The following is a 19,351-nucleotide window of genomic DNA, read 5'->3' on the forward strand; positions in this document are numbered from 1 at the left end:
GTTTAAGAGCTGTATTCAAGTGCTGTGGGTTTATACAGACACAAAGATTTCCACTTGGTTTGGCTACATTTACCAAGCTGAAACCCAGTCTGTAGGTCCTATGATCTTCTTCAGCACAAGTTCCTCGAGTCTGTCAAGTTCTTGCTTAAGCTTAGGCTTAATAGTGATAGGAATGCAATGTGGAGCCATCACTACTGGCTGGGAACCAGCCTCAACCTGTTGATATACCTGGCCAGGCATGTGTCCCAATCCTTTGACCACTGATGCATAGTTCTTGAATGGAATTGTTCGGTCTGTGTCACGTGCACAGTAGGCGGAATACATGTCTTGAAAGAATGTGAATCAGCAACTGCTATGTTCTCATGCTTCACTGCTATCAGCTTCATTTGCTGTGCTGTGCTTGAACCTAGCAATGGTGATGTTTGTCACCTTTAACAACCACGAATGGGACAAGAAAGTTTCATTCTATTTTTTAGGATTTCTCACATGTATGTGCAGTTTGCAAGTACCTACAACAGGTACATAGTGTCCCTGTTGTACATGGCAAGCCTCTGTCCAGTTTTATTTATTTCAGTACCTGAGGGCCAACAAACCTCTGGTACCACATTTGGTATCTGAATCCACTTGCATTGGAATCACCTGACAGTTTCCTTTAATTTTCATCAGAGCGAATACCTTGCGTGCATGCTGCGGTTTTGCACTCTCATTCGGATACATCACTTTGTCACTGAGTGCAGGTATCAATCATGGTGAGCCAAACATACTCCTCTTCAGATGAGCTTTCACTTTTTACAACATGTGCACTGCCCTTTGATCTATATTTGTATCCACATTTTTTACTTGACTTTCCTTGTCTTAAGTTATTTTGTCAACATTTCTCAGCAAAATGATTAGATTTACCACACTTTGCAAAACTCTTTCCAAAAGCATGGCTCTTTGATTTGATCCATTCATGCCTCTGTCTACAGTGGCGACAGTTACTAGTCTCTGTAGGGTTTTTTTTGGTTTGTACACTTTCTTTTTATTGACACTATGAACTTGATCATCAGCAGTGTGGTTGTTTGACTTTGCCTTAAGTTGCCTTAAGTTGGAGGCTTCGGCAGCGTGACATATGTCCAGACATTTTGACAGAGTCAAATTTGCTTCTTGAAGCAATTTTTTCTTGGTGGCATTATCAGTCAAGTCACAGACAATTCGGTCCCGGACAAGGTCATCCATAAGTGGACCAAAGCCACATGTCGCTGCCAGTTTGCATAAGCATACATAGTAGTTGTTAAACGACTCACTTTGCTGAACACGTGTATTGAATTTGTATCGTTCACAAGTAATATTTGTCTGACCAACACAGTACTTTTCCCAGCGATCAAGGATCACACTGAACTTTTTTTGTCATCATCACTCTTGTAGTGAAGGCCATTATGGATGCATGTAGCTAGGGCATTGCTACCAAGTGCAGTGATAAAATGCGCTATACGTACTGTATCAGTCTCCTCATCTAATCCAGTTATAATCTTGTAGCTGACCCAAAATTGTTTGATTTTTCTCAACTTGATTTTAGGTTATCTGTTTGCAAATTTAATGGCCATGATAGTGGCACTTTAGATCTAGAGCGAGTTGCCATCCTCCGGATAAAGTGCCAGTTCTAAACTTGTCAATATACAGCAAACTTCAATGTTAGAGTTAAGAAACTTCAAAATGACACTCAATCTGTAGCATCAACAGTGTAAGTATTACAACTAACACGGCTAATAACTGAAGTACCTGCACGCCTTTTCAGTGACAATATACAGTGACAATGTATGGAATTACAGTTGGCTAAAGACACATTACCAGCACACTGTCGTAGAAGTTGGTACCTTAATAAATGTACTTCTACACCAACACCCCTTGCACAAGGGGTTTGTGCACAAACCCTGTCAGACCCCAAGTATCTACTCCAAACCACATTCAATTAACTCGGCAGCCACAGGGGAGTTCGGAGTCAGCGACTGCTGAAACCGCAGGGTATGCTGAACACACTATACAGTACATGTGTTTATGCATGCTCACAGTGCACATTAGTTATGTCGGTGACCAGGATGGTATCAGAAAGCTGTTTCAACCTCTCCTCATTAACCTTCCAGTTTTCTGTCGGTTACAAAAAAATGTAAATGCATGATGTTTCGTCATGGGTGTGGACAGTTACTGTTAAATAAACTTCATGCAGTGGGGTTTTTTTGCCGACATTTTCACCAGTTTGATTGCCCAAATCTTGTTTGTCACAACTCATCCTGTTTGTTTTCTTTGGGTTGTATTTATAAATTTACGAACTGTGATCACAGAAATTTATGAACATTATAACGACAACTTTATTAGTTCCTTATCTCATTATGTTGTATACTTTATGCTTCAACAAAAGCTGTTTCCTTTGTGGAATTCACTCACTTCGGAAAGGGTTAGTTTGCGACAATGACTGTCGTCCGTGTTACTGAGTTCAGCTGGGAAAAACCTATAGCGGATCAATGGGCATAATTGTTTGAAAATGTCATTACTTTTCCCTTGACGACTGGAATTACTGGTGTAGTAATTTCAATGCCGAGCCTATAAATGGATCCACACTCACATTCTTTGATCAAGATCTAACACGACGCAAAGCAAGGATGGAACCATTTGACACTTTGAGAATCAAGGATTTGTTGCAAGGGAACATTTTTATTTAGTCAAGAAGAACACCAAAGACGAGCAATTTTGCCGGCAGCCTTTCTAACTTTATTGTTTGGAGGTAATTCCCTCCGGAATGATAGCAGAGCTGCAGAGTCAGAAGACGTTAAACAACGTAGAAATGCTGTAAAATCAAGATGTATAAGTCGTCTTTCATTTTCAAATGAGCCAGCAGATAGAGACTTTAATAGCGACCACGAGACAGGCCTATGGATGATATATAGACCAGCCGAAAATTACACTACGCCTAACACACAAAACGAGCAACAAGAAGGTAGCCAGCGATCAGCCAGCAAGAGCAGCTAGTCACCTCCAGACAGGAGAAGCACATGACGGTGAGCAGCCTGCAAGACAATTCTCCGACAACAATCCCCCTGCAGAAATAGAACATAATCCAGCCATTCTTGACAGCTACAGAGTTCCAAGTTGGAAATGGTGCACTTCCACATCACACCAGAAAGCGAGGCACAGAGAGGAAAAGCAATTAAGTCATTGCATAAGACAGTTACCGGTATTGAAAAAAAGATGTAACAACCCCAATCCCCGAAACTGTGACTGTCGATCCAGAGAAATTGCCAAAAGAATACGGCAGCAGAGAAAGAGTGTCATGGGCATTGCACGCGACATTAATTTTGGTGAGAAAGAATATTTTTTACTACGTAGCCTTCTGACTGTAGCCTGCAGAAAGGGGAAACAAATGAAAACGTGGCTGCTTGGAATGGCCTTCACGAAAGGCGACATAATTTCTATCTTGAAGATGATAGAATCGAGAGATGGATTTTCTCTGTATGATAACATTGTCAAGATTAACTCTGCACGGCATTTCCATGTTTCCACTTATGAAATGCTTCATGTTGGACAAGAAAAACCCAACGGGAATAATCGAGCATCTCCGACAACTATTGCTTGGTTTCTTTGCCCCTAGAAGACAAACAGCCACTGTGAAAGCTGAGATGAATGCAGAGTTAGCTATTCTTCATCCAAAGCGAACAGCCACGGGTATGTCTACATCTCCACACGAGCTTTGGCATTGTCTTCTTTACTTCTATCACTGGTTGAGAGAACAAGAATTTTGGCATTTTTTTTGGAGACGCCTGTAATATAGGTAGAGAAACAGAGGTAGTGTTGCATCTTGTTTCAAACTCATGTACTGATTGGAGGGTTGAGTATTGATAGGACACACTACAACAATTCCTTGTCGGAAATAAAAATATGCTAAGCCTGTAAAACAACGCAGGATAATAAAAGTATGAATATCAGTACGCATGTAACAATTGAATCACAAGCTAAGATGTAAGAGACGTGAAAAAGACAGCATAAATGAACATTGCTGTCATTGTTCAATGATTATGTTACACGTATTTAGCAGTTCAAGCATGGTCATCAAAAGAACGGACTTTTAAGACCAATACAAAACAGGGATGTTAGCACAGTGCAGCTATCGTTGGAAAGTTTTTGCATGTCATTTATATGAAATGTCACAACTGTATCTCCAAATCTGACAATTTCCTATTTCATTTATCTGGAGGGTAGTTTCATTTATTTTGAATCTGAAAGATCACAAATAATTTAACAATGTTGACCGTGACAGAAAAATCAGCTGAACTGTACGTTAAACAATTAGCTAACTTTCATTGCAATATCAATTTAAACTCTGTTTAATTTTTAATTTAGTTTGGAAATGTAAATTAAATAAAAACGTAATGTTTAAGGTGTTCACTTTTACTGTTCTATATTGATGGAACAGTTACCAATAATTTTCAGTATTTGGCAAAGGTAAACTTTAAGTAAAGTTTATTAAATCGTTTTCCCAGTAACAACATTGAAGTGCATGCTGGCGATTACAACTACAGACATTTTGAAACCATCTTCTTATCTAAGATGTTACAGCAGCGTCACAAAATCTCCTTTATATCAGAGGTATATTTAGTATTATTTTTCATGTGTAGAAATGATATATTTACGACGAAAAGGGTAGTTCCATAGGTTCAACTGAATTGTCACCTCATATTAGACATGCGCTCCCTAAATAGAATGAAAATTCAAAAACTGTTTCTATTGACAGAATGTTTTATCAATAATAAGAAATTTCTTTCACTTAACTAAAATGCAAACTGGCTTACCATGTTGTATGGTTAATCACAAATAAAGAATAGATTCCCATTGAGATAAGAATAGATTATGAAGGTTTCAGGACACACGTATACCTACATGTACATGTAGTTCTAATTCCACCCCAAACTTGCGTCCCCTTTTTCACCGGCAACCAGCTCTGTCTGACACAGTCCATCCAGCAAGGCAATTCGCATCCCTTTCTCAGCCCACTCGCATCCCCCTTTTCACCGGTAACCAGCTCTGTCTGACATGGTTAATCCGGCGAGGCAATTCAGATCTCTTTCTCAGCCCACTCACATCCCCTTTTTTTCACCGGCAACCAGCTTTGTCTGACACGGTCAATCCGGCGAGGCAATTTGCATCCCTTTCTCAGCCTACTCGCATCCCCTTTTTTCACCGCCAACCGGCCCCCTCTGACACGGTCAATCCGGCGAGGCATTTCGCATCCCTTTCTCAGCCCACTCGCATCCCCTTTTTTCACCGGCAACCAGCCCAGTCTGACACGGTCAATCCGGCGAGGCAATTCAGATCCCTTTCTCAGCCCACTTGCATCCCCTTTTTTCACCGGCAACCATGCTTCAACACAATTAAACGGAAAACGTGGCTTAAAACTGTCCACAATTCAAGCAAGACTCAATTTCTGCACATAGATCAAAATTGGTGACTCTGTCAACTGAGTCCTATTTCAAATATAAATTTCGGAACATTGTTTTGCAAGAAAAATCCCATATGGATTGCATAAATAAGGTCTTTGGAATGAATGGAAACCAAATATCACGAGATGTACAATAGGGAAAACCATAGGATGAATGAGAGCCTGAGAAACGTAACAAATGTAACAAATTTGTAATTACAGTCTTCAATCGTTATTGCAAGATCCTAATGGAATGATTTTCTTGTAGCTCTGTGAATAAAATAAGTCCCTCTTAATTCAGAACACTTCATTAAAATATCCTACTATACAATACATACATGTAGTTGGGGGACGAATAACTGAGGCCCAGACAGCTTTATAGAATTTATGTCCACAACAGATTTCAAATATTTGGGTACCACGGAAAAAGACCCTTTAGACGGCCTTTTGCAGGTTTTCAGATAATTGATACAAGAAAAATTTCACTTATATTCAAATTCATGAGATGTGGGTTTGATTTTGATTTTTCTGTGCAATGTACCGGTAGATAGACGGTTATTTTAAAAGTCTGTTTCCTGTCAAATATTTCTTTCTTCGTTTAAATTAATTTCTTTCTTTGCGTAGTAATATTTGGAATTTATCACATGTACAACTCGCCAACACAGGAAACATGTTTTGCAGTTAATCAACAAAATTAATACCAGGCACGATTGTATTATCAACCAGTCATCCAAGGCTAATTAGTGAATCCGATCTTGTATCAGTACGATTGTTGATGTTTGTTATTAAACGGTTGCCAAAGAGAAAAGGGAAAGCAGTTTATAAAGGAAAACTGACCATGTCTTGAAAGAGTATGTGTTATAAATCAATGCCACTCCATGTACTATGGGCAATGTTCATGATAAACATTGTACATAAAATCGTCAAAATCGTACACTAGAATGGCCTGTTGAAATCGTTTCACAAATCAACTTTTTTGCTTATCACAAAAAGGTGGGGAGATACATACCCTACCCCCTCAGGATTTGTGTTAATGAGAAAAATAAATTATTGGCAACAGTACTTTCCAACATTACTTTAGTCTAAGGCCCGCCCCCAGGAAATGCTGCGTCAATCCTATGGAGGTGACTTTACAACATTCTGTATTGACCGGTCACTGCTGCTGTACCCATTTCACTTTGTTAACCAATCAACAGTGGCGATTACCTGACCGCAAATAACGTGGGTTACTGCCCATGTACAGCCTGCAACCCAACCCCCCCAGATCTCGTTTAGGGCAAAAAACCGCAAAACCCATTATAAAGAGTAAGTTAGGGCAGGATTAAGGTACCAACTTTTACGACAGTGTGCGGGTAATGAGTAGGAATGCACAGGAAATGAGCGTGAATGTCCGGTTGTAAATTTGCAAACGAAAGCTCTGACAGTATCTATGAAGGCAGTCGACGGAAGACAGTTCCAATGATAGAGCATCCAGTTTATAGACGATTGCAGTTGCATGTGAACAGGCACCATGTGTACATGAGTCGAGGTAGAACGCGTTGAGGTCGTGAGGTCGGGTCAGTGACCTCAAACATGCTGCATAAAGGGACCAGCAAACCGTGGATTGCGTGGAAGTCCGCATAAATTCTGACACCATGTTTCGTTATGTCGTTAATCACTTTATGGTAGGGCTGATGTCGGTAAAATGAATGATATCTCGAAGGAAGGAGACAAATACAGTGTGGTTACATGATGCACACTTAGGTTATTTTCAGATTAAGGAGACCTCATGATAGTGCCCTAAACAGGGCACCTCAGACAGGAACTGGACAGTCCAGTTCTTGAGATGGGGGAAGGAAAGCCCACCTCAGACAGGAACTGGACAGTCCAGTTCTTGAGATGGGGGAAGGAAAGCCCACCTCAGACAGGAACTGGACAGTCCAGTTCAAGGGCATTACCCTTCCCCTTCCCTTGGTTGTGATGGTCTAAAACAACCCAGCTCTTTTAGGGTTACGACGTTAAGAAGTGCAAGGGCCAAAGGTATCAGTGAAAATTTTATTTCTAAACAAACATGACTGAAAAGTGGCAGCTTGTCTACCTGCTGTTGTCTCCATCCACTGCTCTTGTTCCTCATCACTGTCAGAGGCGCCATCACTACAGTCCTTACTGGAACTTGAGTCTCTCTTGTGCTGGCTTCTTTGGAAGAACAAAAATGAGACCAAAAAATTTTCACTTCTAACTCTGACAGTTGAGTAAGATTTGAAGCTTTGCATAGTGGAAGAGTTATGAGAAATGGGTTTGTGGGTACACCATGGAATCAACCTCTTTTGGGCGAGGTGCGGTTCTTAAAAGAACCGGTGAGTGTTAACTCGACGTTTTGGCCAGTGTGCTCAGGCCGTCCTCTGGAGAGTAATAAGCCGGACTAGAGTGGATACATGTAGCTGGTTATAAAGGTAATCTGGAAGCGGTGGAGCTTGGAACGGGATTCACAGGTTGAGTGACTCAGTGTGTGCACTGTTGCATGAAGGTGTTGGATCCTGGAATTGGAGGGAAACCTTGGGTTCGGGTATAGGGGACCCTTATGCCAAGGGGAGAGGACGGGGGTGGCTTTGGGTGGAGAAGATCCTAACACCTGGGGTGGGGGGGCATGGGTTTCGGGGACTCTACTGCCCAGGAGTGGGTGTCTGCTTGGGTGCTAGTAGTGGGCGCCAGATGTCGCTGAGCTTAAAACCGATGTCTTGGGGTACGGTGTTGTGCCGGAAAATCTTGCAAGGACGAGCACCCACACGCAGTAGTTGCCCAGGTGTATATCGCATTCCATGTGAACGCGGCCAAGTATACATCAGGGAAAGCGGAGGGGACCTCCCCACCAGAGTCCAAGAACACCGCTCACATGGCCGACGAGGAGAATATGGCAAGTCGGCCATCATTAAACATGCACACTCCACGGACCACCACATCGAATGGAGCAAAGCAGAACTCCTCACTTCCATCCAGAACTGGCTTCCAAGGACAATCCAAGAAGCCATTTTCAAGCACAACATCGTACCCCAAGAAATCGGTTTTAAGCTCAGCGACATCTGGTGCCCACTACTAGCACCCAAGCAGACACCCACTCCTGGGCAGTAGGGTCCCCTATACCCAAAACTCATGCCCCCACCCCAGGTGTTAGGGTCTTCTCCACATGAACCCACCCCCATCTCCCCCCCCCCCCGGAGTAAGGGTCCCCTGTACCCAAACCCAAGGTTTCCCTCCAATTCCAGGATCCAACACCTTCATGCAACAGCGCACACACTGAGTCACTCAACCCACGAATCACTTACCACGCTCCACCGCTTCCGGATTACCTTTATAACCAGCTATCCACTCCAGTCCAGCACTCTCTCTCTGGAGGACGGCTACAGCACACGTGTCTAAAATGTCGAGTTAACACTCACCGTTTCTTTTAAAAACCACACCTTGCCGAAAGAGATTGATTCCATGGTGTACCTGCAAACCCATCTCTCATCTAACAGTTGACTTTAGCAATGAGAACAGACCAGTGACTTTATTAAAGAAATAAAACCAAAAATAAAAGAAGGGATAGACTTCCATTTTCTTCATTTTTTGTCCGTCTTTCTGTTGTTTGGATTTTCAAACTTCTTCCTTCTCTCTAAAAACAATGAAAGGACATTTAATGTTATTCCTCAGTGGACAGCGGACATTTCGCAATTCAGAGTGTACCAACACTGCTTTGTGAATTGTCAGCTGGCTTGGCGCATGGCCAGTGCATAGTGACCATCTTTGGTCGTGACGTAATCTTCAGATACATTAATAAGCATACAGTTTGAATTGCTACATGAAGATGACAAAAGACACGGATAAAGACAAGAGTATTTCCGATTTGAAGGGAAAAATTCTCTTTTCTTCTCAAACGTGAGCAAACATTACCATCATTATTAGAATCTCCGATTCTCGCTTAATCCTAGGCCAGGGGCATTTGGAGGTGAATTTGGAGGATTTTGATTCGGGTACAACAGCGCATGAGCGACACTTTGAGTGATATGTATTCAACAACCGATAAGAAAGGTAACAATGCGTACCGTCACTACAGGTTTGGATGGTGATGTGGGGAATGACAGACATCTGGGGAGGTTCATTAATTACAATCAACAACAATCACATTTATTCTTGCGTCGTGTGTATGATCAACTCACGAGCCATCTTGACAAATCATGAGTCTTGCCTTCCCATAATCCATTTCTACATATTACTGGTACATTGTCCTGTTATTTAGACTCCACATGTTTTGCCAAACTATGTCTTAACCCTAACCGCTAAGCGTATTACAAAATACCAAGTAGTAGTCTGAGCCTGAAAGACCTAACACTACAAATTACTACTTCTGGCTCGGTTACTTCCATTATTACTTGTAAAGAGAACAATAAAGCCATGCATTCATAGTGCCACAGCACAGTATGGTACATGTACATGGTCGTATCTATTGTATCTTATGGCTTCAGAGAACAATAAGGTCATGTCCTCTTACAAGCGACAGGGTTGAATACTACATTTTACTACATCTAGTAATTTGTAGTATTATGTAGGGTTAGGGTAAATGTTATAAAAGGCGATTTGTAGAGTCCAAGTTACTCGGACTAGGCATAATCAATGCATTTGATCGACATGTTACGTGCACCAGTGCCATGTGCACATGTACATGTTGACGCATGCAGATTCAGTCACCTTTTGCTGAAAGCAATATGCTTAGTGCAACACCACCCCCAAATAGTTGATGGCCATCAGCAACAATTTACAAAAAATAATTCCAAGAAACATGAGAAATGATTGGCACAAAAACAGTTAGGGGCATAAGGGGGGCTACAGATGCCTGTAAGTTGGGCGTAACCGCTGTTGGTCATCAAAAAATAAATAAATAAATAAATACATGTACATTTGTGATCATTGCCACCACTTACAACCAATGGAAATGCTAGACAAACTAGAATTTACAAGATGATTACTTACAAGGCAAATGTGCCTGAGTTTTTAAGTCAGTTTATCATTTTTATGAAGTTTGCTCACCACCTGGAAGAACAAGCTAGCTAATTGCGCCAATCATGCGCGTTGTTGCAACCGTCACGGGGGAATAAAACACATGATGATAAAGGCCAACATAAGAAAGTCATGTACGCCAATTTTTACATAGCCTAATCCCTGAGCATCGACCCTTTCTGATTTGGGTATATTTTCCATGTTTACAGACAAGCCAAATTCAAATTCAGACATGTCAGACAGAGAGACGAGCGCTTACCTCATGCTGTCAAGCTTCTTGCCCCGTCCCAACTGTATTGCCGGCCGCGCATGTCTCGTTTTCTGGTAGGGTGGCACGGCGCATTGCATGCACATGTGTACACGTACACCAGCGCCACATTTCTTTTTCCGTTTGCGCGCTGCGCGTAGTAGTCTTGGCCAAAGACGTCCGTGATCAGTAAATGTTTTATTTCTGTTGAAGAGCGCCCTCGCACAACTAGTTTTTACTTACTCTGGCGCACTTGAGTCGTTAGGGGGCGCACTATGCACTGTGTCCGCTATATCAAGCACTAACGTCTTGAAACCAAGACTATGCGCGTAGGCGCTGTAACAAATATTTTGCGCCCTCTATTGAAAAATATTATGGCGCCCTCTCTTGAATCAATATTTAGCGCACTCTGGTAAAAAAATGAATAGCGCCCTCTAATGAACAAAAGCATGTAAATGAAAATGTAATAGCGCCCTCTTTTGATCGAATACAACATTTTCCGCTTTTCCTGGAATTAACAGAAAGTTTTTCATTGGGACTGTTGTTCCACTGTTGTAAAAAGAACTGCATTCCAAAGCAGTATCCCAGCAATTTCGATCTCTTAAGATTATTACATTGAATGAAGATGTGCGGAATGACCGCACCTGGCTGATGAAGAGTGAATGTTTTATTTTTGCGTAGAATCTTTTGTAATGGATTACTCGATTGCCGGATAAATCATGTAAAATGATTGATGATGTCGATAGATGCGCACTACATCCAACGGTAACCACACATACACCATATGTTTATCGAGATTTCGATTTTATAAGTCAATTGTAACAAAAGACGCTTGTTGGAAATTCCTTCATCCATATTTGTTTTCACTGGTTACCAACTCAAACCTGTTTTAATTACTGGCCTATACAGAGGAAGAAAAATTTATCATAATGCAGTGGCGTGTCTAGCATGGTGTGTGCCCCGACAGCATTTTTGGGAGGTGATCCCAGGATACAGCAAAACCACTTTGAACACTGGCTTTATCTTTCAGGAAATAATTTGACCCCATTCATCAGTTGATTTTGAGTGAAAAAATAAACAAAAAAACCTGCAAAAAATAATGATAATAATATTCATATTTATTTTTCTGATCTTTTTCGAAAAATATGAACTATTCTTTATGCAAAATCAGTTGAATAACAAGTTCTCAACAACTGTTTCACATGTCAATCAACTTTGTCAAATCACTGAAACATAAAAATTGTTGCTATAGAGCGGTCTCATCGTCCCAAGTCAACTTTATATACCAGCTGAAGAGCCTCCTTTCCGGTCGTCACTGTAAGCGCTCCAGAATCCCTGTGCGTCTCGCATTATGCCTTGCACCACGCAGCCTCTCGTAGACTCGTAAGGATAATGGCCTTTTGCTCTCAAACCATTAATGACGTCCTGAACACAAGCAAGATTACATTATTATAATTGTGATGAAAAAGAAACGCTTGGGGCAGTTTAAAAGATAAGCCAAAGAATTTTACAGGGGAATATATTTAAAACAATCAAATTAGAAATTAAAACGAAACACACCAAACGAACCAGAGACAAACTTACCCTACCCCACTCTAAAAAACAGACAAACAAACACCCACCAACCCAACAAACAAACAAACAAACAAACAAACAAACAAACAAACAAAAAAACAAACAAACAACCCCTAACAAACCAACAAACAAACAAAAACAGAAAACAAAGAAAAACAAAACAAAAATAAAACAATATGTGTTCCTTATATGCACTAAGTGCAACTTCAAGAAATCATACGTAGATTGTTGAGGGCGTCCTTACCTGTTTAAAACCTGCTTCATAAGTGACATTATTTGGAACTAACTGATGATGAAAACGCCTGCGTTGGATCGCATTTTTTATGCTGTCACCATACCACAATGTATCCACGGTTACCTGTTGACCACAAAGTCAATGAGAGGACAGTTTTGACGATTTACATTTGTCGAAGTTAAAACCACTTGGATATTAAATACACCTACTGACGATGGATGCAATACATTTTAATTCCTGCTGTTACAATACGTTGGCAATTAACATATTTCTAGATTTTAACAATACCCCTCCAGAAGTCGACTGCCTTATGCATAACAGCGATACGAGCATGTACTGTGATTATGCATCCACGCCTTGTGGTCACTTCACCTGTTGAAGTGAATGATTAGTGAATATGAGCGTCGCAGAGCCTTTTTTTGGGGGGTATACCATTTTTTCAGGGGAACTTTCGGCATACGTGTACAAAGCACTCATCAGCCAAAATGATAAACACAGGAGGTTAAGTTTGATTTTTTTCTTAGCCAATTGATGATTTTCATCCTCTTTCCTATTTTCTCATATCTTTGCTTCCCGTTTTTTTCTTTCAGAACGTATGTGATGCGAAACTGCTGCAAACTGCTTGCTAGCTACAGTGGCCTAAAATATAAATCACAAAATATGGAGGGCCTGATGTTTCGATCCTACCACACTCTTTCTCAAAGGTAAAAAGGGAATTTTTCAGCACGTGTTTGCCTTTGAGAAAGATTCTGCTTGGATGGAAACGTAAGACTCTCCTTCTTTTGTTTCCTTTTTCATTTTTTTCCTGATAGGGGCGATAACAAGCGCCTACACCCATACCCTATCCCCCTTGCAACACCCATGCTTTTGAAGTTAACATCGACGTGGTGCACGACATTTCAGCGTTCAGTTCATGTTGTTTTAATACTAGTATGCCAGGTAAAAAGATCCATAATACAGCGTCAACTAGGTGGAATCGTACTTGCGTGGCTGTGGATAACACTATTAGATTTGTGTACCTGCGCCACACCGGTGGTAATGCGCGTACCTCCTGACGCACCAACCAGGAGTTTCACTTTGCCGTCACGATCCACCACTATGGTGGGTGTCATGGAGGACATTGGTCGTTTTCCTGGCCGGATGAAGTTTGAAACAGACGGCGGGACACCGAAAGCGTTTGGTTCTCCGGGCTTTGAGAAATCATCCATCTCGTCATTGAAGAGGATTCCTGTCCGATTGCCACGAACTTTGGATCCAAAACTGGATAAAAGGGTCAGGGGTCGGGGGGTCAGTCATAGGTCAAGTTGATTTTAATCATCCTGTATCCTTTAGTTTTCACTGCTTACAATCGGTGAATATTTGTCAAACTAACGAAAGGGTTAAACATGTAATTTCACTTTGTTCTACATGTGATTATATATAAATATTATTTGTAATCTACATATAATTATTTTCATAGTTTTTAAAATGCTTACTAAAGGTTTATGGTGCTCGTTGCAGCTACAGCATTGCCGTATGTATCAACGACCGACAGGTGAGATGTGCCGCCATCAGGCTGATTGTAGTAGGCAGTATAGTAAGACGGATCGTGAGACATGTTGTCATCAATAGCGGCTCGTAAGGAGTCTGCATAAGACTGTGACGTCATGTTTGCAACGATCTGAAGACCACAGGAACCGAAGCTCCAATGTTTAATGGCTTGCAGGAGTTCTAACAAACAGGGCTACCATTGTTGATTCAGGTACATGTCAAATCTTATTAATATACAGTAATTCTCGGCCCTGGGAAGAAACTTAAATCACACTTTGCCACCAATAATCCACTTCAGATTCCCTGTTTTTTATGATTCTCATAGCCTATGAGCCCCGGCCACGAACTGGACTAAGAGAAGGCGCAATTTCTTTTACCGATAGAGGCTCCAGTGGTGCAAACTGCACTTCGCTGGTTCACGAATGCACGCGTTACAGTTGCATCATTACCGACTTCTTTTCAACCAATGAGGGGTGCTTTTGCTCAAGGTGGATAAGAAGTCAGTAAAGTTCTTGTCAGTACTTCAGTTCCTTACTGGATTACACCCATATCTTTTTACGCCATGGCAACTCACTTCTTTGACATCAACGTAGTCTTCATCCCCAAGAAATGATCGACCTGCATACCCGAACTTGAAAGCCTCTACCATACGATGAGTTGTCAAGATTTCAGCTTCAGTGGTAGCAATGCTATCTGGACCAATGCCATAACCTAGAAAGTGCATAATTATTGGTTACAATACGAATTAAAATGAGTCCAAACGAAACGAAAAGGCACTTTGTGTCACTCGAAAAGAGAAAGTACTTGGTATTGCTGCAAATTGAGCGAAAAATAACAAAATTGTACATTTAAAGAAATTTGAAATAACACAAAACGAACAACGACGATGGTTAAAAAGTAGAAACGAGATGAGGCAAAAAACAAGGCCAAAAGTTACAGCAGTGTGATAGACGAGGACAGCGCACATCAACATTTCAATGAGATGAAATGGAAACTTACACATTTATTTGAGATTTAAATTTAAAAAACGTACATTTTAATGCAACGAAACAAGACACACATGAACAGATGAACCGAAATGATAAACCGAGACAAGAGATACAGCAGACAAGATGTAAAATGTGATACTTGAAGATATTGTTTAACAACAGAAGATATTGATTAACAATTAATATTAAATTTCAATACAATAACATCACAGCACTATGATAATTCGAGGCCTAAATCGATATATTTACCCTGGAGGATGTTCATTATGAGTGCATACACGGCACCACTGCCTGGTGGGGGAGGCGAGTACACCTTCATACCATCCAACTCAATCATTAGAGGTTCCCTCCGTCTTACTTGATAACTTTCTAGATCTGCCTTTGTGATGATACCACCTAGGAAGAAAGTTCAGTAAAATCACAGTCGTTTTCGGAAACAATGATAAATTCTAACGAACAGGGTCCGGATTTGAATGCAGGTCGTTCAAAATGTCGACTCCACATGAATAACAATTCACACAAAATCAGTGTCAATGGCCCTTCTCCAGATTGCATTAGTCACCTCTATCGGCAATGTCGGCCACGATGTCATCGGCAAGATCTCCTTTATAGAAAGCATTCTCTCCACCCTCTGCTAGTTTCTTATAAGTTTCAGCCAGTTTGATGTCGACCAGTGTATCTCCTTCCTTCAGAATCTCCCCTTCTGAGTTCAGAAAAATTTCCCTTGGGGAAAAGTGGAATAAAATTAAATCTAAACCGCTTAAGAAATTATGTAGATATTGGTAATAGGAGGATGAAAAACGCTATGAGGTAATTTCCGTTCTCTGAAGAAAGTCACCTTATGGTACAACGTACTTGAGAATACAAGCTTTTCAAAACCAAGTACACATGAAAGAGGGTCCTTTAAGGGAACCTGTACCAAGTTTGAAACTATGGTCAAAATATTTAGACTAGTTAAAACAACTGTAGGAAACAACCTGTCCATATTGTGAGTCTTACCCTAAACTTGGATCGTTCTTCATGTAACTCTCTCTGATTTTAATGACACGAGCCAGCTCTCTGCTAACCAATATTCCCTCCTCGGCCAATTTGATCGAAGGTTGAAATAAATCACTCCAGGGTAGCACACCGTATCGTTGATGAGCGGTCCAGTAACCTGCTATCTCCCCAGGAACAGCAATGGATAAGCCACCTAAAGTCAGGGGAAGCCGTTTTCTCTCTTTAATGTAACTAAACAAAATGTGATTAATGTTGCTCGGTACTTTCACCGTAAATTAACTGATATGTGAGCCGATCACATGCAATATTTCCTGTTGACATGAATTTGTTTAGAAGTATTGTCCACACATACTCAGTGTACTTAGCTATGGTCTAAATGGAAATCACGTAACAATATGAACAATGAAGACAGTGCCCACGATCTAAATACTCTAAAATGGACAACGTTATAGACAACTCATTTACCTGAAGTGGAGGCGTCTTCTGTCTCATTTTCGTACATTTTTTCGAAGGCAGCGAGTGGCGCTGTCTCTCTCGCATCCAACATTTCAATGGTTTTAGTCTTGGCGTTGTAGAATAACAGGAAGAAGCCTCCGCCAATGCCGGCACTGTGGTAGTTATAAAGACCAACGCAAAGAAATGCTGCTATCGCTGCGTCTACGGCTGTGCCTCCCTTTTCCAGCATATCCCTGAAAATATTCAACATTATCAGAATAACAAAAGAAATTATAACCGGTTATTGATGCAGTATAAGTCCAATTTACCAAGAAGAATATGATGTAGCCCTCAAAGCATCTCACCAGTACGTTTCAGGTCTTCATCAATAGCAATATAGGTAACTTCTTGTGTCCGTAAATAGCCCGAAGTATGGTGGGCTTTCCTCCATCATTTGGGGAAAACTGCACGATGTGATTGCCCTTCTCTTTCATTAGCACTTGCAAAAAATTTTTGGCAAAAAGTATACAAACTATAACTATTTTCAGATGTTCTTTAATTATTAGGGCCATTCAAAGTCAAAAACCACCGTCACTACTTATTTCACAGATATTAAGATGTATCTACTTTTTTCATGAGAGGGGTTCAACAGCAACTACGGTAGTAGGCCTATATGAGAGTCCAGTTCACTACCTAACTCACCGGCCAATCTCTGAGCACTCGCCAGCATCAGCAGCCACGGCAGCCTTGGCGTATTGGTACTCGCCAGTTGGCTGTGGAGGTGGTTGTGATGGCTGTGGAGTGACTGTTACAGCGTTGTCATCCTTGTAATAATACAATAACCCCATGGTCACACTGGCAGCCACGGCCACTATCAGCAGCAAGGCAAAGGCCACTTGCCATCTCAAAACCTTGGATTTTCTAGAGCAAAACATAAAAATGGACTTCTTACGACAACAAGAAATTCGATGCAGACATTTGGTGACCTAGTTTTTGACACTCTAAAGTACCCACCCATTGTTTCAACCACCACACAAAGTAGTGTACAGTAACCGAAAAGTTTACTATTAAACTTGAAGTTTATGTCTTAACAGAGAAACTTAATTTGTGTTGAACCCTTGCCATACACTCAGTTCAACCACTAAAATACTCGTAAATCCCCATAGAATTCACCAAGAGGTAGTAGGCCTAGTTGATCCAATGGTGTGGAAGTGGTATTTATCACACTGGGTCTACTTTGAAAATGATGTAGTCCTAACTTGAGAAACGGCAAGCAAATCGGTAATAGCAATTGTTGGACACCTTAGTAAAGTTCTGCAAATCACACTTGAACTTTATCTCTTTAGGGTAGCTGCAATCAATTTGTTTTTACACAAAATGAACCTTATTTTCAACTCCTGTTTCACTATTTCAAAGGGCATTTTACCGTCTTGTTGGTTTTTATCCTAAAGAGTACGTGTATTTCCATAAACATAAGTAAAACTGAGATGTCATCCCAGGAAGAAAGCCTCAATTTTAGAATGGAAATTTATTCACAAAATAACCCACATTTTCCTATTCTCTGCTGATTCATTGTTGTTTATTCGCATCAGCAGTGGAGAGGTCAGCAGGGGTGTCCCTGAACAATATTTGAGTAAGGCTTTTGATATTTTTTTTCTCCCTCAACATTGCGATGAATAAGCCTGAAGCCGCATTCGCTTTTGAATTCCCCCCCGACACCAAGCGCTGGATACGCCGCTGGGTCTGTCAATGCAATTTCTTGTCGATGATGCTTCCAGAGTCTTTCAAGGTGTGTTTGTCAACTGCAGTTGCAGCATTTCTGTTCATTCTATTTGGGAAAGTAGTAGCACACCTGTTTCTTGTCAGTAGCAAATTTTGACTTTAACAAATATAGAAATAAATATCGAAAGAAGTTCGTTCACATGCTTTTATGCTTTCACAATAGTTTACAAGCGTTTGCGGTAGCTGCATGAAGATCTACAACTAGACTTCTGTTTTGTTGACTCACTAGATGAACATCAACACTTATCTCCTGCATGGCTCCTCATTAACTGTTGGCACCTTTTCGAGTGTGTGATTGAATGTACTCTGTACCTCAATTACACACTGTTTCTGTAGATTATCTCCAACTTCCAGGACGGTTGCACTTTGCCTTACCGTACTTACTGAAAACGATAATCAGACATTACGCTATGCGACCCATCTTACCCTTTGATGGTCACGTTTGCTTTTTCTACATCAGGGCCCGTCAGCTCCAGCGTTGATTTGCAGTTTTCCATTTCAGCTTGGTTGGAGAATGTCTTGATGTACAAAACGTTTCCCCTTTCAATGAAAATCACTGGATTCAACTTGTCTGTTGCACTGCACACAAACTAACTATTGGCCTTCCTTGAAGCCCACAACAGATGAGAGCTCGAGATAAACCTGAAATGCAACACGGTGTCTAACTCGTAGCTCAACTTCGAACAGTATCAGAATGTAATAGTTTTGTGCAAAAACCACAGCAGAACCGGAATTAATAGAGCGCCGCCTACTGAACGCGAGGTTCGCATGCCCAATGGCTCTACAAGCCGGAGTTCGCGCAGCTTGTTAACGTAGGTGTTCATCGGTAGGCCGCCCGAACGCCGGGAACATAAAACCGGGTTATCGCTACGTGTTATTTTGTGGCAATCAACATGCAACATGGCGGCGTCCTTGTGCATTCTTCAAGAGTTAATGTTTAGATAACTGGGCTAATTTCTTTTCCATAAAAAATAATTTCTGTCATGGAAAATTATTAATGTTAATTTTGCAAAACTTTCTCCAGCTTTGTCAGCCATTTCGATAATTTTTGCAGCTTTTCAAAAATCAAATCTTACGAGTTTTTCCATGTGTTCGTG

General features: G+C 41.0%; 2 protein-coding genes across 3 annotated transcripts; both read right to left on the reverse strand.

Moving 5' to 3' along the window:
- Positions 1 to 4,993: 4,993 nt before the first annotated feature.
- Positions 4,994 to 11,419, reverse strand: LOC147798062 (uncharacterized). Of its 2 annotated transcripts, none has more exons than XM_087140916.1 (3): positions 10,722 to 11,419; positions 7,527 to 7,621; positions 4,994 to 5,391 (listed from the first exon to the last, which is right to left on the reverse strand). In XM_087140916.1, exons 1-3 carry the CDS (start codon positions 10,814 to 10,816, stop codon positions 5,087 to 5,089), a joined length of 495 nt encoding a protein of 164 aa, XP_086997042.1. In that variant the 5' UTR covers positions 10,817 to 11,419; the 3' UTR covers positions 4,994 to 5,086. The 2 variants fall into 2 exon arrangements, with proteins under 2 accessions (XP_086997042.1, XP_086997041.1); XM_087140915.1 differs by having other exon boundaries at positions 7,527 to 7,624.
- Positions 11,420 to 11,565: 146 nt separating this feature from the next.
- Positions 11,566 to 19,100, reverse strand: LOC110989080 (glutathione hydrolase 1 proenzyme-like). The gene is made up of 11 exons (XM_022253194.2): positions 18,681 to 19,100; positions 17,175 to 17,393; positions 16,503 to 16,726; positions 16,038 to 16,230; positions 15,601 to 15,761; positions 15,288 to 15,434; positions 14,624 to 14,760; positions 13,995 to 14,179; positions 13,539 to 13,779; positions 12,529 to 12,642; positions 11,566 to 12,134 (listed from the first exon to the last, which is right to left on the reverse strand). The coding sequence occupies exons 1-11, from the start codon at positions 18,749 to 18,751 to the stop codon at positions 11,988 to 11,990; spliced, it is 1,839 nt and encodes a 612-aa protein (XP_022108886.2). The 5' UTR covers positions 18,752 to 19,100; the 3' UTR covers positions 11,566 to 11,987.
- Positions 19,101 to 19,351: the final 251 nt, after the last annotated feature.

Source organism: Acanthaster planci, linkage group LG09, assembly GCF_054643075.1.
Source record: "Acanthaster planci isolate LZ-2023a linkage group LG09, COTS_SCS, whole genome shotgun sequence".
In the NCBI taxonomy this organism is placed as follows: Eukaryota; Metazoa; Echinodermata; class Asteroidea; order Valvatida; family Acanthasteridae; genus Acanthaster; species Acanthaster planci.